At 45.3% G+C, this 26,153-nt stretch overlaps 1 protein-coding gene across 3 annotated transcripts in view; it reads right to left on the reverse strand.

Moving 5' to 3' along the window:
- The window catches only part of NBEAL1 (neurobeachin like 1), a 190,157-nt gene that overhangs the window by 16,501 nt on the left and 147,503 nt on the right, over nt 1-26,153 (reverse strand). For all 3 annotated transcript variants that reach the window (XM_029068756.2, XM_029068751.2, XM_029068752.2), the window contains 11 exons: nt 25,210-25,311; nt 23,636-23,731; nt 21,363-21,487; nt 18,742-18,882; nt 16,997-17,127; nt 11,771-11,880; nt 10,673-10,790; nt 9,879-9,976; nt 5,268-5,384; nt 3,115-3,204; nt 2,758-2,867 (listed from right to left, as the gene is read on the reverse strand). In XM_029068756.2, the coding sequence (XP_028924589.1) occupies nt 2,758-2,867; nt 3,115-3,204; nt 5,268-5,384; nt 9,879-9,976; nt 10,673-10,790; nt 11,771-11,880; nt 16,997-17,127; nt 18,742-18,882; nt 21,363-21,487; nt 23,636-23,731; nt 25,210-25,311 (1,238 nt within the window). The remainder of the gene's footprint in view (nt 1-2,757; nt 2,868-3,114; nt 3,205-5,267; nt 5,385-9,878; nt 9,977-10,672; nt 10,791-11,770; nt 11,881-16,996; nt 17,128-18,741; nt 18,883-21,362; nt 21,488-23,635; nt 23,732-25,209; nt 25,312-26,153) is intronic.

A 26,153-nucleotide genomic window follows, 5' to 3' on the forward strand; every position in this document is an offset into this window, starting at 1 on the left:
CAGGTCACTGGGAGAAAGAGATTAGGGGTAGGCAGGGGAACAGCGGGTTTGAGGAGGGAGTTAAACATCCGAAACAGCTGGCGTGAGCAACAGGTGTGGAGTCAAATAAGGATGGGGGAAGTATCATTGCTGGGCCGATCTGAGGTCACAATTAAAGCCCAGGAGGATGAATTAGAGATGGACAAGGTTGGGCTGGTGTCTGGATTTCCACCAGCACTGCTCCGCAGCTCGAGCACAGGAGCAGAGGAAGGACACCATGGAGTTAGTGGTATGAGATATGAGATCAGCGGAGGGGCAGAGGAGTGAGAGTTGAATTCAGCAGAGATGGCAGTGTTGAAGGTGTCCGTGGTAGAGATTGGGTATGGAGAGCAAATGGGGCATGATGACTTTAAAGAACTGGGGAGGGGAAGGTCTAAAGATCGGAGGTCTTTGGGGAGGAACAGGACAGATTTGTAGGGAGTGAGTATGTGGGAGAGAAGGCAGGTGAAGAGGTTGAGGTCACAAAGAGGGATTTCAGAGTTGGGGAGGGGAGAGATTGAACAGTGCCTAGAGACGATGAGATCGAGCGTGTACCCAAGCTGGCGAGTGGGTGAGCAGGGGTGGAGCAGCAGGTCACTGGAGTTGAGGAGTGAGAAGAAGCGGGCAGCGGAAGAGTCATCGGGAACATCTCTGTGGATATTCAAGTCCCCAAGGATCAGTATAGGGATGGAGAAAGAGAGAAGGAATGTGAGAAGTGGCTCGAAATGGTTCAAAAAGTTGGAGGTAGGACCTGGGGGGCAGTTAATGGCCATGACGTGGTATAGTGGCTGAAGCACGGGTCTGGGAGTCGGAAGGTCACGGGTTCTAATCCCAGCTCTGCCACTTGCCTGCTGTGTGACCTCAGGCAAGTCACTCCACTTCTCTGGGCCTCAGTTCCCTCATCTGTAAAATGGGGACTAAGACCGTGAGCCCCACCCAGGACAAACTGATTACCCTGTATCTATCCCAGGGCTTTGAACAGTGCTTGGCACATAGTTAAATGCTTAACAAATACCATAATAATTATTATTATGACCAGTAACTGGAATGGGTGGTAGAGAGGGACGATACGGGCTTTCGAGCAAGGGAAAGGCGGTGCGTTGTGAAACCAAGATAGTGAAATATCATTTTCTCTTTGAAAAGAAAAATAAAGTGCCTGTTCTTTCCACTTCAATCTGCATTTATCTTTTGGGCAACTGGCTAATTTAGATTGATTTAAAATATCTTCCTTTGGATGAGTTGGAGCTTGGTTTGCAGAGCTCTATGTTAAAGTTAGCACATGCCTACTTCTTGGAAGAGGTTCAAGCGGGTCTTGGATAAATTTTCATATCGAAGGTCTATAATGGTTCATAACTTCCTAACGTCTCTAGCATTCCCTAAAACCAACTGCTAAAATATCGAGGTTTACACAGCTCCTCCAAGCATTGTTGGTTGATACTGTGGAAGACAAAATATTGGGCTGGAAGCATCACTGACGTGTACATTGGTATAGCTTTTCGATTAAAGTTTAATCCTTGAAAAAGAGTTCCCAAGGGTAGGAATCAACAAGGGAGAATTGGGAGTTGAGAGTGTCAAAGGAGCTACTTGGGGATGCTACCAAAGCCTGATTAAACTCCAGAGTCCAACCCTATGTTGCTCTAAGAAGCAAAACCTCTGGTGTTAAAAGTTAACCATGGACTATAGAAAAATGATGGCTGAAACCATGTTCTGCATTCAAACTAACTGAATTTAAATACAACTAAAATTAGATTAAAAGAAGAAAACAAAAACCAAGACTATTCATTAAATGAGGAAATTCATAGCCCAGTCGAGAGTGAAGGTGATATACGACCACCTTCAAGGTGATTGATCAGTAATTCGGGAAGCAGTACGGCAAGTAGCAGAGGGCCAGGCTATAAACCAGAAGGACCCAGTTTCGAGTTCGAGCTGTTCCGCAAAACTGCCATGTAATGGCGGGGAAGTTCCTTATCTTCTCTGTTCTTCGATTTCCATCGTCTGAAAAATGTGGATTTTCCTTTCCCGCCTTTCCTTACCAACCTCATAGGGTTATTGTGAGGGTGAAAATAAGTGTATGTGAGAGTGATTTGACAATAAAGCACTAGAGAAAACCAGGGAATTATTTGTTTAGGGAAACGGCATGGCCAAGAACAAAGGGCATGGGTCTGGGAGTCAGAGGATCTGGGTTCTAATCCCAGATCAGTCACTTGTGTGCTATGTAACCCTGGGCAAATCACCTCAATTCTCTGTGCCTCAGTTTCCTCATTTGTAAAATGGGGATTCAACACCTCTTCTGCCTCATACTTAGAATGTGAGGGACTGTGACTAACCTGAATCTCTTGTATCTACCCCAGTGCTTAGTACAGTGGTTGGCACATAGTTCAGATGTTTAACAAATACCACAATTATGATTACTCTTGTTACTAACATGAATTAACATGAAATATCACAGGTGTAATGGACATTATACTGGGCTATGATAAAACTGAAAAAGAAACAGGTGATCTCCAGAACCTAGTTGGCAAGTTACAGGTTTATAACTTTACCTCCACATAAAATTACCTGAATTACTTCCACTGGCTTTTAGGCAAAAAAGAATCCTTCATCTTCAGAAAATACATTTCACCAATTCGCTCAATTATTTTGCTGGCTGGCTAGCCATAATGTTTCATAAGGCGATAAAAGGGATCTACAGCTCCAACGGTCTGTGACTGCTGTATCTTAGCTAGCCCATTTACTTACTTTGGGTTTGTTACGGTTTGATCTTTGATGAAAGTAAAGTAGTTAGAGATATTTCGGTCATAAGGCAGCCACCCGTGAGTCCCAATAATGCAGTTCATGCTGGCGGTTACCTGGAGAGAGCACAGGGTGAAAGAAATTAGAGGAAAGGCCAGGAGGAGCGGAAAATCAGCAATCCTAAATGTACTCACCTAGTTTTGCTCTATTAATTTACTGCTTGGGGAATGGGATCGTATTTCACCAATGCTTAGTACTGCACCAAGTGGGTGCTCAATAAATACTATGACTAACTCTACTGGACAGAGAAGCACTCTATCTTCATCAAGATGCAAACCAAAAAAAAAAAAAAAACCAACTCACCAATAGCTCTGGACTCCCTTGAGACATAAAAGAACGAGATTGGTTTCTGGGGACAATAGCCTTCACTAATGGAACACCGTCACTGATTCCCTAAAAGGAGAGAAAAGGAGAAAGATTTTAATCATTAATTCGCCATCTTCCTGTAAAATAGGAGAGGAAGAAATTCCTGCCTATTCTAGACGCTTTCTGACCAACTTACAAAACGGATAAGGCGGCTTTACCCCTGCACAGAATAATAAACCTCCAGGAGATAAATTCCTCCAAGGAAGAGTCTCTACTACTCGTAACTATTTTTACGCTATTCAGGACTTAGCAATGATGATCAATACATATTCATCGATTATTATGTCCTGTTGTTGATCTGCTCTGAAAAGCGCTCTGGATCTATAAGTAGGGGAATGCCTGAGTGTTTTTATAAAAGAGTAAAAATTTGCATATATATATGTGTGTATAGGAAGCGGCATGGTATAGTGGATGGAGCATGGGATTGGGAGTTAGAAGGTCATGGATTCTGATTCCAGCTCCGCCACTTGTCTGCTGTGTGACCCTGGGCAAGTCACTTTACTCCTCTGGGCCTCAGTTACCTCATCTGCAAAATGGGGATTGAGATTGGGAGCCCCACGGGGGTCAGGGACTGTGTCTAACCCAATTTGCTTGTAACCACCCCAGCGCTTCATACAGTGCCTGGCACATAGTAAGCGCTTAACAAATACCGTAATTACTATAATTATATGTAAATATGCAGCTGATTCCCCAGATTAATTTTCACTATTTCCTGCTCTATCCTTGTTCTTTCTTCTGCTCTATTTTAAAATCATTTTTGTCCCTAACAGACTGTAAGTTCCTTGAAGGCAGGGGATGTGTTTCTTGCTTAGTGTACTTTCGCAAGGGTTTGAACAGTGCTAGGGAGATACAAGATCATCAGATCAGACATAATCACTGCCCCAACACGGGGCTCACGGTCTAAAATGTAGGGAGGACCAGCATGTTATTCCCATTTTATAAATGGGAAAACTGAGTCTCAGGGATCCTAAATGCCTTGCCCACAGCAGGAAAGTGGAAGAGCCAGAATCAATAATAATAATAATAATGATGCTGGTATTTGTTAAGCGCTTACTATGTGCAGAGCACTGTTCTAAGCGCTGGGGTAGATACAGGGTAATCAGATTGTCCCACGTGAGGCTCACAGTCTTAATCCCCATTTTACAGATGAGGTCACTGAGGCACAGAGAAGTAAAGTGACTTGCCCAAAATCACACCGCTGACAAGCAGCAGAGCCGGCATTCGAACCCATGACCTCTGACTCCCAAGCCTGGGCTCTTTCCACTGAGCCACGTCCCCTTGACTTCCGTCCCGCAAATGGATCCTGCCCGGTAAAGAGCTCTGTGCGGACTCTGTAGCCCACTGCATCCGTGTTCACCTGCTTCCGACTTACTGCACCCTGTGCCTTAGCACCTTCCTGCTTAGCACCTTTCTGCCAGGAAGGGGCCTGGCAGAATTAAAAGAGTGGGAATGTGCTGTGCAAACAAGTCCTTCATGCAGGGTTCCCATTCCTGCCATTCTCCACGAGACAGACTCCACCCCTGACCAACTGGAACAGAATGGATTACTGCCGAGGGAAAGGCCCACCTGAAAACACAGACTTCCCTTTGCTCTTCGCTCTATTTTTCTCTAATATGTTTTTAATAATTTGGGGGGCCTCGTTTGCTCCTCTCTCCCATGCGACTCATTTCCGGGTAACGGGGTCGTCTATTCTAGGGCTCTGAATTTGTGACCTAATGGAAAAAGCACGGGACTGGCGATCAGAGGCCCCGAGTTCTAATCCTGACTCTGCCAGCTGCCTGCTGGGGGACACTTGGGAAAGTCACTTAATTTCTCTGGGCCTCGGTTTCCTCACCTGTAAAATGGAGATGCAATATCTGTTCGCCTCTCCACTCAGACTGTGGGTCCCATGAGGGACAGGGTCTGTGACTGACCCGATTATTTTGTATCTACCCCAGCGTTCAGTGCAGTGCTAGGCACATAGTAAGCACTTAAATACCACCGTTGTTATTCTTCTCCTTATTTAGGCAATATGGAAAACGAAGCCATCTTTTCTGGGAGAAACCTCAAACTAGAAATTTCTGACGATTTTTGAGGGCATCAGTCGTTACCTCTATGAAGAATGACTTGAGCTCAGGAAGGTGCTGGAATAAGTTCAGGGTGCAGACGTCTATTTTAGTCTGTCTCTGCACTACTTCCTCTGCTGATAATCTTGGAGGGTGAGGCTCCTAGAGAATCATTTTAAGAAAAAAAGATTTCCATTTCAACATAAAGCAAAAACTGGCACCGAAACAAATGATATCATGTTTTAGCATTCAAAACAGAGAGCCAAGTTGGGATTTAGCTGAATCTTCAGGTGTTGAGACTTCAGTTTCAAGAAAAGATTTCTAAGATTACATGGAAAAATAAGTGGGCATTGAACTCTATTTCCTTCCTCAAACTATCAGCTGAAATGAAAAGTTTACTAGACTTTCAGGTTCTAATGTATTAGAGTTACAATTTCAGGGACAAGGTAAGAATAGGCAGAATTCTTAAAACACACACACACACAAAAAAAACCCAAGAAGATTATTCATTCATTCAATTCATTCAATCTATTTATTGAGAGCTTACTGTGCACAGAGAACTTGGACGAGTACATTACAACAATAAACAGTCAGAGCCCCTGCCCACAACGAGCCTACAGCCCAGAGGGTGGGAGGAGACAGACATCAGTACAAATAAATAAAATTAGAGATATATACATAAGCGCTGTGGGGTCGGGAGAGGGGAAGAGCAAAGGGAGGAAGTCAGGACGACGCAGATGAGAGTGGGAGATGAGCGAAAGTGGGACTTAGTCTGGGAAGGCTAGACAAATTCCATAACACCAATATAAGAAGAGTACAGGTTGAGACAGCAAATTTGCCTGAAATGATTCTTCCGTCTCCATCCCGGAGAGACACGGGTCACTCCCCTCCTTAAAATCCTCCAGTGGTTGCCCATCAACCTCCACACGAAACAAAAACTTCTCACTCTAAGCTTCAAGCCTCTCCGTCACCTTGCCCCTCCTACCTCTCCTCCCTTCTCTCTTTCTATTGCCCACCCCGTAGGCTCCGCTCCTCTGCCGCCCACTTCCTCACCGTCCCCCGTTCTCGCCTATCCCACGGTCGACCCCCGGCCCACGTCCTCCAGCTGTCCCGGAATGCCCTCCCTCCACACCTCCGCCAAACTCACTCTCTTCCCCTCTTCAGAGCCCTAATGAGAGCTCACCTCCTCCGAGAGGCCTTCCCACACTGAGCTTCCCCTTTTCCCTCTACTGCCTCTCTGCTCCCCCTTCACCTCCCCTCAGCTAAGCCCTCTTTTCCTCTGCTCCTCCCCCCTCCCTTCCCCTCCCCTTAGCACTGTGCTCATTTGTATATATTTTTATTATCCCTTTTATTTTGTTAATGAGGTGTACATCCCCTTGATTCTATTTATTGCGATTAAGTTGTCTTATTTTTGTCCGTCTCTCTCCCCCGATTAGACTGTGAGCCCGTCGATGGGCAGGGATTGTCTCTATCGGTTGCCAAATTGTCCATTCCAAGCGCTTAGTACAGTGCTCTGCACATAGTAAGTGCTCAATAAATACTGCTGAATAATACACAGACGGGACCATCACCCTACTCTGGCAAAGAAAGCTCACTAGATGAAAAACTGACTCTGTTCAGAATGCTTATTGGAAAGAGGTTTCTGCTCAGACCTCCATTTTACAGTTGCCAGACAATCACTGTCATCTTGTAGTTTGGCCCTGGCAAAGGCAAACATTCTATTATAATAGTCACATTACCAGAACCAGAGCTCACTGTGGGCAGAAAAGTCAGCGCTCTGGTCGTAGGTAGTTGCCACTACTAAATCCCCAGGTCCTCCGCAGCCACCAGAGACCTTCGGTACAGCACTGTGACCCTTGCTCGTCGTGGGCGGGGAACATTTCTATCAACTCTGTTGCACTGTACTTTCCCGGCCACGCAGTAGAGTGCCCTGCCCGCAGTAAACGCTCCAGAAATACCACTAATGATGATGATGACGACGATTCCTATGAGAAGCAGCGTGGCTCAGTGGAAAGAGCCCGGGCTTGGGAGTCAGAAGTCATGGGTTCGTATCCCAGCTCTGCCACTTGTCAGCTGTGTGACCGTGGGCAAGTCCCTTAATATCACTAGGCCTCAGTTACCTCATCTGTAAAATGGGGATTAACTGTGAGTCTCACGTGGGACAACCTGAGGTCTCTGTATCTACCCCAGCGCTTAGAACAGTGCTCTGCACGTAGTAAGTGCTTAACAAATACCAACATTATTATTATTAGAACTGTCAGTCCTCATATGAAGGAGGAGCCAGAGCCCAATTACAAGCCACAGTTTGGGACTACCAACAAGGTAGAATCAATCAGTCAGTGGTATTTATTGGGTGCTTACCATGTGCAGAGCACTGTATTAAGCCCTTGGGAGAGTACAATATAACAGAGTGGGTGTATCAAATCAATCGATGGGTTTTACTGGGTGGTTGCCATGTGCAGAGCACTGTACTAAGTGTTTGGGAGAATAAAACGGGAGTTGGTAGACACATTCTCTGTCCACATGATAATAATAATAATGTTGGTATTTGTTAAGTGCTTACTATGTGCCAAGCACTGTTCTAAGCACTGGGGTAGATACAAGGTAATCAGGTTGTCTCATGTGGGGCTCACAGACTTGCTCCCCATTTAACAGATGAGGGAACTGAGGCACAGAGAAGTTAAACGACTTGCCCAAGGTCATACAGCAGACAGTTGGTGAAGCCGGGATTAGAACCCACAACCTCTGACTCCCAAGCCCGGGCTCTTGCCATTACGCTGCTTCTCAAATTTACAGTGTGAACCACACAGATTAGCAGCACTCAACCAGATTTCTAGTTAATTCCTGTGCTTCACAAGGTAAACTTGTTGTGGGAAGAGATCGCGTTTGCCAACTCTTTTATACTGTACTTTCCTAAGCGCGTAGATCAACGCTCTTTACACAGTAAGCGCTCAATAAATATCACCGAGTGACTGAGAAAGTCACCTACTCATTATGACTGGCTTTTTTTTCTATTGACCTGCTGCAAATACAGAGCCACATCTCTTCTTGCTAAATTGATAAAATCCAACTTGGAATGGCAGAGGGAATAAGAGGGAGAGGAGAAAGGGAGAGTTATAACTGTAATACTTGTTGAATGCTTACTAGATGCCTAACATTTTACTCTGCCTTGGGATAAACCCAAGTTAATCAGGTCAGTCATAGTCCCTGTCCCTCAAGGGGCTCACAGTCTAAGTAAGTGAGAGAGCAGTTACTGAATCCTCAGTTTCAATTATATTCATTCATTTATTTAATCGTGTTTATTGAGCGCTTACTGTGTGCAGAGCCCTGTACTAAACGCTTGGAAAGTATAATTCGGACACAGATAGAGACAATCCCTACCCAACAATAGGCTCACCGTCTAGCGTGGCTCAGTGGAAAAGAGCCTGGGCTTTGGAGTCAGAGGTCATGAGTTCGACTCCCAGCTCTACCACTTGTCAGCTGTGTGACGGTGGGCAAGTCACTTAACTTCTCTGTGCCTCAGTTACCTCATCTGTAAAATAGGGATTAACTGTGAGCCTCACGTGGGACGACCTGATTACCCTGTATCTACCCCAGCGCTTAGAACAGTGCTCTACACGTAGTAAGTGCTTAACAAATACCAACATTATTATTATTATTGGAAGGACCTGGGTTCTAATCCCAGCTCTGCCGCATGTCTGCTGTATGTCCTTGGGCCAGTCACTTCACTTCTCTTGGGCCTCAGTTGCCTCATCTGCAAACTGGGGGTTAAGACTGTGAGCCCTATGTGGGACGCGGACCGTGTCTAACCTGAATAGCTTACATCTACCCCGGCGCTTCGTACAGTGCCTGTTACATAGTAAGCACTTAACAGATACCATGAAATAAAAAACTATCTTGTGGACTGGCAGATTTCCGCCTTTCCGTGTCCACACTCAACAAAATTCCTTTGGACCAAATTTGATTTTCCCAGGTGACGTGTTCTGAGGGATGATGTGATCCAGCTCAACTACAACCGCAGCATAGCACAGATTTAAACAGTTTTCAGTGGAAACCGTCATCTGACCCCTTTACACAGCATTCTACTGCGAGATGGTGTCAATCGATCAATGGCATTTATTGAGCGCTGACTGTGTGCACAGCACTATGCTAAACGCTTGGAAGGGTTCAATCGATGGCATTTATGGAGCGCTTACAGTGTGCAGAACACTGAACTAGGTGCCTGGGAGGATAAAATCCACTAGAGCTGATCCGCACGTCACCTGCTCTCATGAAGCTTACAATCTCGTAGAGGAAACAGATGTAAAAATAAATGAATAACATGAGAATGGGTTAAAGAGTGGAAGGAATAATGTCCCGTGAAAATGAATCACGTAGCATTTTGGGGGAACCAAACCAGTTTCTGGGCTTGGAGAAGGCACGATTTTTAATTGAACCTGATTAAGCCCACTACAGGAGACCACCTGACTACTAAGCCAGCTGAGTTCTTGCCTCCTTTTTGTTTACAGTGAAGGCACAATACAGAAAAAATCTTCTTCTGTATGGTGTCGCAAAATCAGATCTTTAAATGATAAAGTCCTTAGAAAAGGAAGCTGCACTGTCTCTTGGCAATGCACATTAAGGCAACCATGGAGATCAAGAAATAAGATTCTTTACCTTTAACAGCTGACAGGGTGTTTGCCCAAAATTATTAATCATCCCTTCTAAAGCCTTCCTTTCTTTCTCATCGGTTAAGGCATCCAGATCCACAGCTCCTAGAACCACAAGAAGTCCAAGTCAAAACCAATAAGGACAGAAATAACAGTGTGTGGAATCTCTGAAAGAATATCTGCCCTCCTATAAACTATCAACAATGGTCTATCAATTCTTGAAGGTTTCAATGAGATGATCACCAAACTTTACGTACATGGAAAAGTAAATACAAAATATATTTTGAATCAGAAGTGTGAGATGGAGAAGCTCTTCGTAACTACAGTGGGACATATATACTGGCATATAAATGCGGTATGAAAATCTCTGCATAGAAAAGGAGGAAGAAATGCAGAGTTAGCCAATTTTTTTAATGGTATTTGTTAAGCGCTTACTATGGGTCAGGCACTATACTAAGCGCTAGGGTAGACATAAGATAATCTGGTTGGACACAAAGTCCCACTTGGGGCTCGCGGTCTTAATCCCCATTTTACAGATGAGGTAACTGAGGCCCAGAGAAATTAAGTGACTTGACCAAGATCATACAGCAGAGAGATGGCGGAGCAGGGATTCAGGTCCTCCGATTCCCAGGCGCCAATTCCAGTGCTCTGCTTTGAAAATTAATGTCTTAAGCTTTATCTTCGAAAACAACACTTCTCGTGCCTTGCTCTTGATACGCAAAATTTCACGAACGTTCAGAGAAATCTCCCCAGATGATTCTTCCCTCCCACAACTATGATGAAAAGGAAAACCACTCGTACCTTCATAACTACAGTAGTAAAACACATTGAGGGCTTCCACTGCAGCTGGCCCCCTCTGTTTATAGCCGAAAATCAAATCTATCCACTCGTGGAGATGAGCAGAGACGTACTCTGATTCCTAGGACAGGAAAACTTTGCATTAGCAGGAAGCACTTTCAGCCTCATCTAGAGTTCACAGTCTACTTTTTTGAGGGAGGGGGATGAAACTTTGGAATGCTGTACCCACTGGTCAGGATTATGAGAGTTTACCCCGGAAAACAACCCAGCCAGTATTAAACGAATGGGGCAAATCTTTGAGTTAATTTTTACTTTTAGCCCTGGTTGCGGGGTGGGGGGTCTGTTCACCTAATCCTATCAATCAATCAGTCTAGTGCCAATGATTCAGTGAAATTCAGTTTAATTCAGTGAAATTAAACCTAATTATTGTGGTATTTTTTAAGGGCTTAGTATCTGCCAAGCCCTGTACAAACACTGGGTCAGATACAAGATGACGAGGATGAACCTAAGCCCTGTCCCTCACTGGGCTCACCGTCTAAACCCAACCCTGCCCTAGAAGTTGTGACATTTTCTATGCATTAGTAATTAGACAGGCAGGAATACAGAGGTGAACTGTCTGTCCAAAAAATTCATTTGTTCATTTATATTTATTAAACGCTTACTGTGTGCACATCACTGTAATAATAATGATGGCATTTGTTAAGCACTTACTATGTGCCAAGCACTGTTCTAAGCGCTGCGATAAATACAAGGTAATCAGGTTATCCCACGTGGGGCTCACAGTCTTCATCTCCGTTTTACAGATGAGGTAAGTGAGGCACAGAAAAGTGAAGTGACTTGCCCAAACTCATGCACCTGACAAGTGGCAGAGCAGGGATTAGAACCCATGACCTCTGACTCCCAAGTCCGTGCTCTTTCCACTAAGCCATGCTCCTTCTCTGTACTAAACTCTTGGGAGACTACAATATAACAGCAAACAGACACAGTCCCTGAATCACCCTCACGCCCGAAACTCATTCAAAATGGCACTTTACCAAGTTGCTGGGAAAAGAATTATTTTCCCATTACAGTGTCAAGCAGGAAAATAAAAATGGTTTTTACCAGAGCTTTTCTATGTTTGTAGATGAAATCTTCAGGTGACCGGGCCCACTTGGGGAGAACCACATCATTCACTAGCTCTTTGGAGACTTGCAGTCGGCCCAAATTAAATTCTGTAGAATACGAAACATACGGGGCTAAGAATAAATAACGTCTAGACATTTTGAACATCAATCACAGGAACGAAGCAAATATCCAGTCATCTCCCAACCTCGGGGCAAAGAAGTGCTTCTCTGTCCACATCAGACAGAAACTCCTTGCCGTCAGGTTCAAAGCACTCATCGACCCTGCCCCTTCCTACCTCACCTACGACGCTGCTGTCCTCTTACAACCCAGCCGGTACACTTTGCTCCTCTGACGCCAACCTACTCACTGTCCCTCCATCTCGTCCATCTCGCCGCCGACCTCTTGCCCACCTCCTGCCTCTGGCCTGGAACGCTCTCCCTCTTCACATCCGACAGACGATCGCTCTCCCCAGCTTCAAAGCATTATTGAAGGCACATCTCCTCCAGGAGGCCTTCCCCGACTAGGCCCTCATTTCCTCTTCTCCCACTCCTTTCTGTGTCATCCTTGTGCTTAGATTTGTACCCTTTATTCATCCCTCGCTCAGACCCACAGCACTTATGTCCCTACCCACAATGTATTTAACATTAATGCCCATCTCTCCCCTTCTAGACTGTGAACTCTCTGTGGGCAAGGAACATGACTACCAATTCCATTATATCGTACTCTCCCATCCGATTAACATGGCACCCTGAACCCAATAAGTGCTCAATAAATGCAATTAACTGACGTGAAAGTACAAGGAGAAAAGTCAGTGGGAAATGAGGCTTAATACTATACCAGAATACGCTCTTCCAAATATTTTAAAATTGTGGATTCTTCTGCGAATATGAAAATCAAAATCTTATTGTACGCTAATTCTTACAGGACCAGTCAGGAGTGTGAAGAGTGGTTTACTGGTGGCTACTTAGTGAGGGATGAAGAGAAATCAGCTAGATCTAGTTCTCATTCCAGTTGACTAGAAATGCAATTTCGGGTACCCATTTTCCATTACGTTCAAAATAATGAGAGGAAATAAGGCCTTAACCCTTAAGGACAATTCAAGAAACGTAAATCACGAGGGCTTAGTGTTCCTTAAAACTGAACCTAAATACGTCGCTTAGGTATGTCTAGTCTTATAAACAGACTCCAGTTTTTTGTTTTCACTACTTAAAAATATACTCTGAACTTCCTAACTCCTCTAATTACTTCAATTTTCCACTTATGCAGATAAATTATTCATTTTGGTTCAGTTTGCAATTAAAAGTTCAGTAAAACTTGCCAGAAGTCATGCAAGATGGAATTACTACATTACAAAAATAGGTCCAAGTGCTTCAATTTTTAGAGTAATATAAGTTGTTTTTTACAGAAATGAACAGCAGCAACATTGCTTTATATTTTATATTAAATTATGAATGTTATACTCACAGAGGTTATAATGGCTAAATCAAATCAATATTTACCAACACAGAAAATGAGATTCACGAGAGAGGTAATAGAAGAAAAAAATAAAAAATGATTACTAGGTAAGACTTTAAATAGAAAACTATCCATCTTTTGGGTCTATAACTTTAGGCCAAAAGTCCAAACTGCAGTCTTATTTTTTCTTAAGGATGATGAGGGAAAAAGTGGAAAACAACATTCAGCACAACGTGGCTCCACTTTCCAAAACCCTTCACTGGTTACCCATTCTATCACACCCGAAAGAGCAATCACTGCTTTTCAGGTCCTCCATTAGCAAACTCCTATTAATGTCCACTCGTCTCGCAGTACCCACCGGCTCATGCTCTGCAAAAATAATTTTACAACCTCCCTCGTTTACTGAATCCTGTCACATAGCATCCAAGAAGCATTGGAAGCTCCTACTAATCTCCACTCTTCTCCCAGTACCCTCCAGCTCATACTCTATGTTTCTCTCCGGCCAACATGATTACCGTGTCTCTTATCTCTCACATCCAACCCCTTGCTCATGCCTTTCTTCTCGCCTAGAGTTCCTTCCCCTCATTAGATATGTCAGTCTGCAGCTCCTCCCACTTTCAAAGCCCTTCTGAAATCACATCTCCTTCAAGAGGCCTTCCCCAAGTCTTTTTTTCCTCCCCAGAGCACATCCCCTCCTTTAGCACCTCAGCACCCCTGTACTAATTACACACTCAGGCACCCACAGCCCTTCTGTACCTATCAACTTTTTAAAAAAGGTATTTGTTAAGCACTTAATATGCACCAGGCATTGTAATAATAATAATGGTACTTGTTAAGCACTTACTATGTGCCAAGCACTGATCTAAGTGTTGGGGTGGATACAAGTCCATCCAGGTTGGACACAATCCCTGTCCCCCCTGGGGCTCACACTCTTAATCCCCATTTTACAGATGAGGGAACTGAGGCACAGAGAAGTGAAGTCACCTGCCCAAGGTAACAGAGCAGACACGTGGCCGAGGCAGGATTAGAACCCAGGTCCTTCTGACTCCCGGGCCCATGCTCTCTCCAGGAGGCCACTCTGCTTCTCAGACCCTACATTCATGTCGGCTTCAGAGACAATGAGGGGCAGAGGGTCGCAGGCGTTGTGCGAGCGAGGGAACGTGTCTTAACTCTGTGGTTCTAAACTCTCCCATGTGCTCAGTACAGGGCTCTGCATAAAGTGAGCGCTCGATAAATACCACTGACTCCTTGATCACAATGCTTCTTGGATGCTGTGTGACAGGATTCAGTAAACCAGGGAGCTTGTAAAATTATTTTGGCAGGAAGGAATGAAAAATGAAGGGAAAAGTAAAATGACTCAAGATTCTTTATAACAGCTAGAGCCATTCAAGCAACTGGGGAAGCAGCGTGGCCTAGTGGAGAGAGCAAAGGCCTGGGAGTCAGAGGACCTGGGCTCTAATCCCTGTGCTGCCATTTGTCTGCTGTGTGACCTCGAGCAAGTCACATAACCTCTCTGTGCCTCAGTTACTTCATATGTAAAATGGGGATTAAGACTGTAAACCCCACGTAGGACATGGACCGTGTACGCCAGCATTTAGCATAGTGCAAGAAACACAGCAAGCGCTTAACAAGGACGTGGGTTACTATCCCTGCTTCGCCTCTTGTCTGCTGTGTGACCTTGGGCAAGTCACTTCACCTCTCGGGGCCTCAATTTCCTCATCTTGATGGGGATTAAGACTGTCAGCCCTACGTAGGACATGGACTGTGTACCCCAGCATTTAGCATAGTGCAAGAAACACAGCAAGCGCTTAACAAGGACGTGGGTTCCTATCCCTGCTTCGCCTCTTGTCTGCTGTGTGACCTTGGGCAAGTCACTTCACCTCTCGGGGGCCTCGGTTTCCTCATCTTGATGGGGATTAAGACTGTCAGCCCCAAGTGGGACAGGGACTGTGCCCAACCGGACAGCTTGTATCGCTCCAGCGACTGGTACAGTGCCTTACACATAGTAAGAGCTTACAAAATACCACAAAAAATACCAGAACATATCTACCATCTTTATTGCATTAAACTCTCCCAAGCATTTAGTACAGTGCTCTGTACACTGTACTAGAGAAGCAGTATAGAGACTATACAGTACTATATAGCACTATATTATACTATATTTAGTACTATATAGCAGTATAGTATAGCAGTATAGTATAGCAGTATACTATAGCAGTATAGTATAGCAGTACACTGTATAGAGAAGCAGCGTGGCTCAGTGGAACGAGCTCGGGCTTGGGACTCAGAGGTCACGGGTTCGAATCCCAGCTCTGCCACTTGTCGGCTGTGTGACTGTGGGCAAGTCACTTCACTTCTCTGGGCCTCAGTTCCCTCATCTGTAAAATGGGGGTTAAGACTGTGAGCCTCGTGGGGGACAACCTGATGACCCTGTATCTCCCCCAGCGCTTAGAACAGTGCTCTGCACATAGTAAGCGCTTAACAAATACCAATATTATTATTACACTGTAGATGCACACTGTGTACGACTGTTTGAGTAAATTGTGAGCCTCTCAAAGGAAAGGGACCCTACTTAATTCCCACCTCTGTATTCCTTCCCAGTACTTAGCACAATGTTCTACACACAGAGGTAAGTACTTAATGCTCCTAATAATAATGATAATTTTGGTATTTCTTAAGCACTTACTATGTGCCAAGCACTGTTCTAAGCTCTGAGTAGATACAAGGTAATCAGGTTGACCCACTTGGGGCTCACGGTCTTACTCCCCGTTTGACAGATGAGGCAACTGAGGCCCAGAGATGTTAAGTGACTTGCCCAAAGTCACCCAGCTGATAAGTGGCACAGCCGGGATTAGAACCCACGACCTCTGACGCCCAAGCCGGGGCTCCTTCCACTGAGCCACGCTGCTTCTCTACTATCACTACCACCCCCATTGATTGATTGGCAGCTGTAGGGCAGTGCTGGGCGGGGCGGGGGGCTTCTGGAAATACCGGGAAGCAGCATGGCCTAGTGGATAGAGCCCAGGCCTAGGAGTCAGAGGACCTGGGTTCTAATCCTACCCCTGCTATTTGCCTGTTCCGTGACCTTGAGCAAGTCACTCACTTCTCTGTGCCTCAGTTACCTCATCTGTAAAAACGGGGGTTAAGACTACGAGCTCTATGTGGGACCCCAGTGCCCGGTGCATAATAAATGCTCAAATTCAACTGAAGGAAAAGGAAAAAAAGAAAAAGAATTGGTATGGAATCCAACCTGGGCTGGGCTGGTTGCCAGATTTCCAGCCGGGGAGGACTCAACGATCACGTGTCCATCTTTGGTCTAACACACCAACTCTCCCATCTTGTCCTACGAGCTCCACTTTTCCACACAAAACCAGTGAGGTGGTTAAAATGGCAGCAAGATGAATGGTGAAGGCAGATCTTCCTCCCTTAATAGTAATGTCTCTACTACTGCATCACCCACTGATTCCAACCTTCTTTCGCTCCAGATGTCCTTGCCATTTTTCGACAGGGAAAGCTGCTGTCCATGCCTACCTCCCTACGGCTAATCCATTCTCAGAACACAATAAAAATATTCCATCCTCAACGGCACAAATTTACCACCTGCTACTAACGGGTGAAGGGCACCGTATGAGGCTTTGCAGAAAGATGTGAAAGCCGTATTTTTCCCATGCTGTGGACGCCTCTGTAGGAGGCTCGGTGATAAAATTTACGCCCTTCTGGGGTCCCAGCCAACGGTTCACTTCACAATTCCCCAAGCCCCATACTTACGATTCTGATTTTCCAAGAACTCTGGGAAGTAGAAGAATTCAGGAATAAGCTCCTTGACATCGTACGGGTTATCCATAAGAGCCTGCCACGTGGCAGGGATGGAATGAAACTGTCGATCTGCACAATCAAACCTGTTAAAGCAGGACACGGGTGAGACGGACCGAGGAAAAAAAAAATCCCGGTACGAGGAAACAGGGAAGAACAAAATCGACATTCATCCATCCTTCATCTCCTTTATGATGAGAACTTCCCTCTTCCTCCTCTGCTCTCCTCCCCCATGGAAACGATCAATAATTCCAATAATTCTCTTTTCGATTTCCTCTTTAGGGTCTACATGTTAAAATACCACACAGCCCAAATCACACTGGCCAATGCTTTCATGTTGTTCACTTTTAGGAGTAAAGAGACCTATATTAAGGGAATGATTCATATAGTATGGTACAATTTCTGGAGTATAATTACAAAAGGGCAGGTCAGTAATTCATTAGCTAAGGTAATAATAACTGGACTATTTCTTAAGCACTTACTTTGTGCCAGGCACTGTACTAAGCACTGGGGTGGATACCAGCAGATCGGGTTGGACACAGTCCCTGTCCCATACGGGGCTCACATTCTCGATCTTCATTTTATCGATGAGGTAACTGAGGCACGGACAAGTGAAGTGACTTGCCCAAGGTCGCACGGCCGACAAGTGGCGGAGTCGGGATTAGAACCCATGACCTGTTGACTCCCAGGCCCGTGCTCTACCCACTACGCCACGTTAGAGCCTCTGAAAAGTTCCTCGGAGACAGCTACGCAGACTGAAAGTCAAAAAAAGAATATCAGGATGACCCAAGGGGAGAGCCGTGATTACCCCTGGAACAACGCCGGTTTATTATTATTCTTACTACTGTATTGGTTAAGTTTTATTATGTGCTGAGAACTTTTCTAAGTGCCGGGGTAGATACACGTTAAAGAGGATGGACAGGATTCCTGTTCCGCATGGGGCAGAACATGCAATGAAGCCCTATTTTAGAGATGAGGAAACTGAGGCCCAGAGAAGTCAAGTGACTTGCCTAAGGTCACACAGCAGGCGAACCAGGAATAGAACCCAGGACCTCTGACTCCCCAGGCCATGCTCTCTCCACTAGCCCATGCTGCTCCTAGGTACCAGATTAAATTGGTGCCAGGATATTTTACTCCAAAAGAATGGTTGGTGTCCTCTGCATTGGAAGGCGATGCCACCGAGGGTGAAATTTACCCGAGTGCAGGCGCTGAAAAGGCCAGTGTAGACTTGACTATCCTGCCCACCCCAGGTACCTACATTAATGTCCGTCACCCGCGGACCGTGCCTACCAACTCTGTCATACTGTACTCTTCCTAGCGTTCAGTCTGTCTCCCCCGATTAGACTGTAAGCCCGTCAAAGGGCAGGGACCGTCTCTATCTGTTACCGATTTGTACATTCCAAGCGCTGAGTACAGTGCTCTGCACATAGTAAGTGCTCAATAAATACTATTGAATGAATGAAATGCTCGGCCCACGGTGAGCGCTCCATAAATACGACTGACTGACTATACACCGAGACCGTCCTCTGCGGTGCCAAGAGACGGGCAACCCTCGGTGAGACAGATGTGGCTCTATTTCAAAAGCAAGCGTCACAGGACGCGGGCGGCAATACGAGGTTACAGCCTTCCCTAACAGGTCAGGTGGCTCTCCCGAGGTCTAAGTGATAGAGGAGACGGGATCCATTTTCCTCCCAACTTACCTGCCGCTCTGAAGCTGGATATGCAGAGTCGTGAAGGGCTCCACGCGAATCAGGTAGTGCATGACCCCGGCGGAATTGGAATAGTGAGTTCCGTAGTGAAACTTGTCAATTGTCCCCATGGGGTCCTCGAAATTCTCATACCTACAGAGGAGATCGATAGCTCGCCAACTTCAAAATACTTTCTTTCGCCAACTGCAAAATACTTTCTTTATACCCATCTCCTCGTCTGTGACCTCTGGGCATTTGATAGTTGCCCCACCCTCGACCACACACCGCCCTAAAATAATGATGGGATTTGTTATGCACTTACTTTGTGCTAAGCACTGTTCTAAGCGCTGGGGTAATGTTGGCATTTGTTAAGCGCTTACTATGTGCAAAGCACTGTTCTAATAATAATAATAATGTTGGTATTTGTTAAGCGCTTACTATGTGCAGAGCACTGTTCTAAGCGCTGGGGTAGATACAGGGTAATCAGGTTGTCCCACGTGACAATCCCCATTTTACAGATGAGGTAACTGAGGCACAGAGAAGTTAAGTGACTTGCCCACAGTCACAAAGCTGACAAGTGGCAGAGCCGGGATTAGAACCCATGACCTCTGATTCCCAAGCCCGGGCTCTTTCCACTGAGCCATGCTGCTTACAAGGTATTCAGGTTGTCCCACGTGGGGCTCACAGTCTTCATCCCCATTTTACAGATGAGGCAACAGGCACAGAGAAGTTGCCCAAGCAGACAGCAGACAAGTGGCACAGCCGGGATTAGAACCCACGACTTCTGACTCCCAAGCCCATGCTCTTTCCACTAAGCCACGCTGCTTCCCAATCTTTCGTTCAATCGTATTTATTGAGCGCTTACTGTGTGCAGAGCACTGTACTAAGTGCTTAGGAAGTACGATTCAGCAACAAATAAAGGCAACCCCTGTCCACAACGGGCGTTTAAATTATATATTATAAATGACATATTAAAATCTGTCTCCTGCTCTGGAGTGTAAGCTCCCTGTGGGCAGGGAATGCGTCATCAACTGTGTTGTAATGTATTCTTCCGAGCACTCAATACACTGCTCTGCACATAGTAAGTGCTCGATAAATAAAAATAATAATAATAATAATAATGACGGTATTTTTTAAGCGTTTACTATGTGCCAAGCACTATTCTAAGCTCTGGGATAGATACAAGGTCATCAGGTTGTCCCACGTGGGGCTCACAGTCTTAGGCCCCATTTTCCAGATGAGGTAACGGAGGCCCAGAGAAGTGAAGTGAATTGCCGAAGCTGGTAAGTGACAAGTGGCAGAGCCGGGATTAGAACCCACGACTTCTGACTCCCAAGCCCAGGCTCTTTCCACTGAGCCATGCTGCTCTTCTATCATTCTATACGACTGACGATGATGATGACCCACGCACATACTGAAGCTAAACTAGCACAGAATCGGAACAAGCTAGAAAAATCCCACTGAAATCTTTGCTCATGGAAAAAATCTCATTCCCATTATGGCTTCCTCTATGAATAAATGGAAATCGCCCCATTCACTAGACATGTCACTTTCTTAAATCAGGCAGATACCACCAAAACTGGACTGTAACTTTGCCTGATGAGGAGAAAGGAAACTGTTAAAGAAATGGTGCCTGGTTACACAGACACCTCCCTAATATGCAAAGGCAATAAGAAAATCCTGCACAGAAGAATCAGTAAAACAAAACCAAAAAAGGCCCCAAATGAAACAAAACAAAAAAAAACCCTTTTGAAAGCTAAATGTAAAGCTGCTATCCGTTTCAAAATATCCTGTTAATAATAATAATAAAGTTGGTATTTGTTAAGCGCTTACTATGTGCAGAGCACTGTTCTAAGCGCGGGGGTAGACACAGGGTCATCAGGTTGACCCACCTGAGGCTCACAGTTAATCCCCATTTTCCAGATGAGGAAACGGAGGCCCAGAGAAGTGAAGTGACTTGCCCACAGTCCCACAGCTGACAAGTGGCAGAGCCGGCACTCGAACCCATGACCTCTGACTCCCAAGCCCGGGCTCTTTCCACTGAGCCACGCTGCTTCTCTGTATTAAAAACCTACCGCTGGAAGAGAGTCCCAGAATGCCTTGGCAATTCATTTTCCATTTCCCAAGGAATAGTTTTCAGAAAGAAAACCATGGGAGAGGGAATAATAATGATAATGACGGTATTTGGAAGCACTTATGTGCCAAGAACCATACTAAGCTCTGAGCTAGATACAATATACAGTCACTGGTAATGAGAGACATAGATAAATATATATATACACACACACACATATAAATATATATATATCCTTCCCTCCCCTCCTATAAGTAGTCCAAACTCTAACAAATCAAAATGCCGCTACACTAGTTCTGCCGTTGATCTTCATGGGGAAACAACGAGAATTCAACATTCGATCCTCCTGGCACTAGCTCGGAGGATCGAATGTTGAATTCTCATTGTTGTGTATAGTTTGTGGATGGCTATTTAGCAGCTCCCATTTCAGGACACCATCCACTGTTCTCGCTTGCGCAGTCTGCGGAATGTGGATATTGCGGGTCTAAATAACTTGCCGCGTATCCTGCTTACGACAGCGAACTACCAGATGGCTAATGAAGAGGAATGACGGCCTTACTTTTCTTGCATAGCTTTGGCATTCTTTTCATTCACCACCCCAATGGGTTTGGAGAGGTCTCGAAACACGGCGGGGTTATTCAAATCCAACTCCTCTGAAGTGTAATCCCGCAGGATCCAAGGAAACTAGAAAATAATTCAAAAGTAATCATCGTTGCCATCTGGAGGCACATGACATGCAAAAGGAGCGGAGATTTATTTTACCGTTATGTTCAATAGGCTAGTCCCACATGTCTCTCTAGTTTTTCTTTCCAGAAGTCAGGACGTGCCTGGTACTCAACAGCTGAGGCTCCCGACTCGGGGGCAGGTTCAAATTGGAGCCGCTGAAGCCCCCCGACCCCATCCTTGGGGCTGAGGGGGGGAATGGGATCCAAGCAATACCCTATCCATGATTTCCTCCAACGCAAACTGAGTTCACAACAGCTGCACAAATTTTTTTTGATGGTATTTAATAATAATGACGTTGGTATTTGTTAAGCGCTTACTATGTGCCAAGCACTGTTCTAAGTGCTGGGGCAGATACAAGGTCATCAGCTTGTCCCACGAGGGGCTCAAAGTCTTAAATCCCCATTTTACAGATGAGACAACTGAGGGCCAGAGAAGTGAAGTGACTTGCCCAAAGTCACACAGCTGACAAGCGGCGGAGCCGGGATTAGAACCCACGACCTCTGACTCCCAAGCCCAGGCTCCTTTCACTGAGCCACCCTGCTTCTCACATTCTGGCATTTGTGAAGCACTTACTATGTTCCAGGCACCGTACTAAGCGCTGGGGTAAATACAAGCTAATCGGATCTCCCATGGGGCTCACGGTCTTAATCCCCATTTTGTAGAGGGAATAACCAAGGCACAGAGGAGGTGAAGTGACTTGACCAAGGTCACACAGCAGACAAATAATAATAATAATGGTGGTATTTGTTAAGCGCTTACTATGTGCCGAGCACTGTTCTAAGCGCTGGGGTAGACACAGGGGGATCAGGTTGTCCCACGTGGGGCTCACAGTCTTCATCCCCATTTTACAGATGAGGTAACTGAGAACCCGAGAAGTTAAGTGACTTGCCCAAAGTCACACAGCTGACAAGTGGCCGAGCTGGGATTCGAACCCGTGACCTCTGACTCCAAAGCCCATGCTTTTTCCACTGAGCCACGCTGCTCCCCAAATGACAAATGGCAGAGCCAGGATTAAAACCCAGTTCCTCTGATTCCCAACCCCGTGCTCTTTACACTAAGCCACACTGCTTCTCCAACTCTGGGAGGAAATACATAAGATTTGGATAAATTTCACCTTATCAGTGAAATAATGCTGAAGTGTTAAAACTAATGAAGTGGGAGGTAAAAGGATTTGCTCTTAATAAGAATACTTAAATAATTATTAAAATCTTTTGGTATTTGCTCAGCACTTACTCTGTGCCAAGCACTGCTCTAAGCAGTGGGGCAGATACAAAATAATCCCGTCAGAACAGTCCCGTCCCACATGGGGCTCAGAGACTAAGTAGGAGGGAGAACAGGGTGTTGAATCCCTATTTTACAGTTGAGGAGACTGAGGTACAGAGAAGTTAAGTGATTTGCCCAAGGTCACCCAGCAGGCAAGCGGTGGATCAGGACTGGAACTCCGATCCTCCCAACTCCCACGTGCGTGCCCTTTCCCACCGGGCCACGCAGCTTATTGCGGCAGGGATGGGAACGGTGAGAAAAAGGTGACGTCCTCGAAACGGGAGAGCCGAAATACGGCTCATTTTATGACTCTGTCACTCATCTGGGAATCTCTTAGCGGTGCTGACATGGTATTTCCGTAAGCTTAAAACCTGCCCCGGAAGATAAAGAGCTCACCTCCTCCAAGAGGCCTTCCCAGACTGAGCTTCCCTTTTTCCCTCTGCTGCCTCTCCACCCCCCGCTTCACCTCCCCTCAGCTAAGCCCCCTTTCCCCCCCTTTCCCTCTGCTCTTCCCCCTCTCCCTTCCCCTCCCCTCAGCACTGTGCTCCTCCGCTCGTTTGTATATATTTTTATTACCCTATTTATTTTGTTAATGAGATGTACATCACCTTGATTCTATTTATTGCTATTGTTTTAATGAGATGTACATCCCCTTGATTCTATTTATTGCCATTGTTCTTGTCTGTCCGTCTCCCCCGATTAGACTCTGAGCCGGTCAACGGGCAGGAACTGTCTCTATCTGTTGCCGATTTGTCCATTCCAAGCGCTTAGTACAGTGCTCTGCACATAGTAAGCACTCATTAAATACTACTGAATGAATTGAATGAAAAGTGTACAACTTACCACGGGATACTGGGCAAGATCATTATAAGTTCGTCCTGCCATGGTGTTCAACTGGATGAGGTAATCAAAATTGGATATCTCCCTGTTGATCCATTTCTACGAGGCAAAGAAAAGGGCAAAAATCAGGAATCAACTAATGCCTGGCCCCGGGAGTGGGCAGGCAAAGTAGCTCATCTCCCCTCTAGACTGGAAGCTCTTGGAGGGCAGCGAACATGTCAACTACCTCTGATATATTGCACTTTCCCAAGTCCTTATTAATAATAACTTATGGCATTTTTTAAGCGCTTATTATGTGCCGGGCACTGTCCTAAGCATTGGGAAGGAATACAAGCAAATAGGATTGGACTCAGACTCTGCCCAACATCAGGCTCACAGTCTTAATCCCCATTTTACAGATAGGTAACTGAGGCATAGAGAAATGAAGTGACTTCTCCAAGGTCCCAAAGCAGACAGGTGGCAAAACTGGGATTAGAACCCAGGTCCTTCTGACTCCCAGGCCTGTACTCTATCCTCTGCACTCCAGAAATTCCACGGATTGATTCCATCACTTGGAACCGAGCCCAACCACTGCCTCACTGTTTTCCTCCTCTCGCTGATCAAGGAATGGGCTTTCCCAAGGCAAAGAGAATCAACTTCCTAGGCCATATGACATAATCAATTCGGGAAGCAGCATGGCATAGTGGATAGACCCAGGGGGAGGGAATCAGGAGGCCATGGGTTCTAATCCCGGCTCCGCCACTTGTCTGCTGGGTGACCTTGGGTAAGTCACTTCACTTCTCGGCGCCCCGGTCATCCACAACTTCTCTGTGAGTCAGTTACCTCATCTGTAAAATGGGGATTAAGACTGTGAGTCTCATATGGGACAACCTGATGACCCTGTATCTACCCCAGCGCTTAGAACAGTGCTCTGCACATAGTAAGCGCTTAACAAATACCAACATTATTATTATTATTTCCTCCTCTCGCTGATCAAGGAATGGACTTTCCCAAGGCAATGAGAATCAGCTTCCTAGGCCATAGGACATAATCAGTGCTGGAAGCAGCAAGGCATAGTGGATAGACCAAAGGGTAGGGAATCAAGAGGCCATGGGTTCTAATCCCGGCTCTGCCATTTGTCTGCTGGGTGACCTTGGGTAAGTCACTTCACTTCTCTCCGCCTCCGTTACCCATCTGTAAAATGGGGATTGAGAGTGTGAGCCCCATGTGGAACAGGGACTGGGTCCAATCAGATTTGCTTGTATTCACCCCCACGCTTAGGACAGTACTTTACACAGGGTAAGCGCTTAACAAAGCGCCAGACTACTTGTTTTGTTTTGTTTTGCTGTCTGTCTCTCCCGTTTAGACTGTGAGCCCAACATTGGGCAGGGATTGTCTCTATCTGTTGCCGAACTGTCCATTCCAAGCGCACAGTACAGTGCTCTGCACATAGTAAGCACTCAATAAACACAACTGAATGAATGAACAAATACCATTATTATGATGATCATTATTATGACTCTCAAAAGTATTAAGCAACTCATTTGGTCCTTACAATATAAACGACATTCACCGGCCCCTACTACTGAAGGTCTTACCTGCGTCAATCCTGATGCTTTAAACAGCTCCTGAGGTGATCGGGTCCCATAAATATTTGGGGAGCGAAGAGACAAAAGTCGACTGTATACTTTATTTCGGACCTGTTACAGGGATAACATTTTACAGTGAACATGTGATCATTACAAATCCTAGCAGAGATATCTTGTTTGTTTACGCCAAAGAGCATCTTAAACACAAGATGGCTTGATGATAATCACCCTCTTGTAATATGGTTTGGAAAATATTTTCCCAACTGACCCGTTTAGCTGTGTTCTCGGCCAAAAGACGAAAATCTACCTCTAATGACCATTAAATGCGGTTGTATTATCTATGTTTTTGGCTGTGCTTATGTTTCCTAGCACTGCAGAAAACTCTCATTCTAGTAGATCTAGAGAAACCGCAGTGTTAAGCCTAAAAATGCTCAGTAAAATTAGATATTTTACTAAAATGACTCACGCTCACATTTGTATTTCACGTTCACCTAAAATAAGCCATTTTCACATTTGGGTTACATTGGATCTGAGATATGGTACACTCAGCTGGCAAGTAAAATAAACATCATTCTGTTTATTTTAAGCCCTCTTTTGTTGCATAAAATCCCATTCCTTTTGAAATGTGTTATCCTTAAACTACCAAAAGTTGCATACGGAAAACTCCTGCTCCTAGGCATGACCATACATTAGGAAGATTCTACTATCTTCAATTTTTAACCAATTTTTGTAATACTCATCAGCACTGAACTCTTCTGCTTCAAGTCCTCCGAGCTCAAGCTACAGAGTTACAGTGAATAAGATCAACCTAAGGGAAAAGAATAATATAGCCTATCTCCATGCTTTATCCTATTCTTTCAAAAACTGGCTTTTTTTCCTTTTAGAACAGTTTCATTAGGTTTAATCTGGCTCAGAAGGGAGTATGTCCTCCCTACTGAGTCTTGCTCTGGATG

This window comes from Ornithorhynchus anatinus, chromosome 7 (assembly GCF_004115215.2).
Source record: "Ornithorhynchus anatinus isolate Pmale09 chromosome 7, mOrnAna1.pri.v4, whole genome shotgun sequence".
Taxonomy (NCBI): Eukaryota; Metazoa; Chordata; class Mammalia; order Monotremata; family Ornithorhynchidae; genus Ornithorhynchus; species Ornithorhynchus anatinus.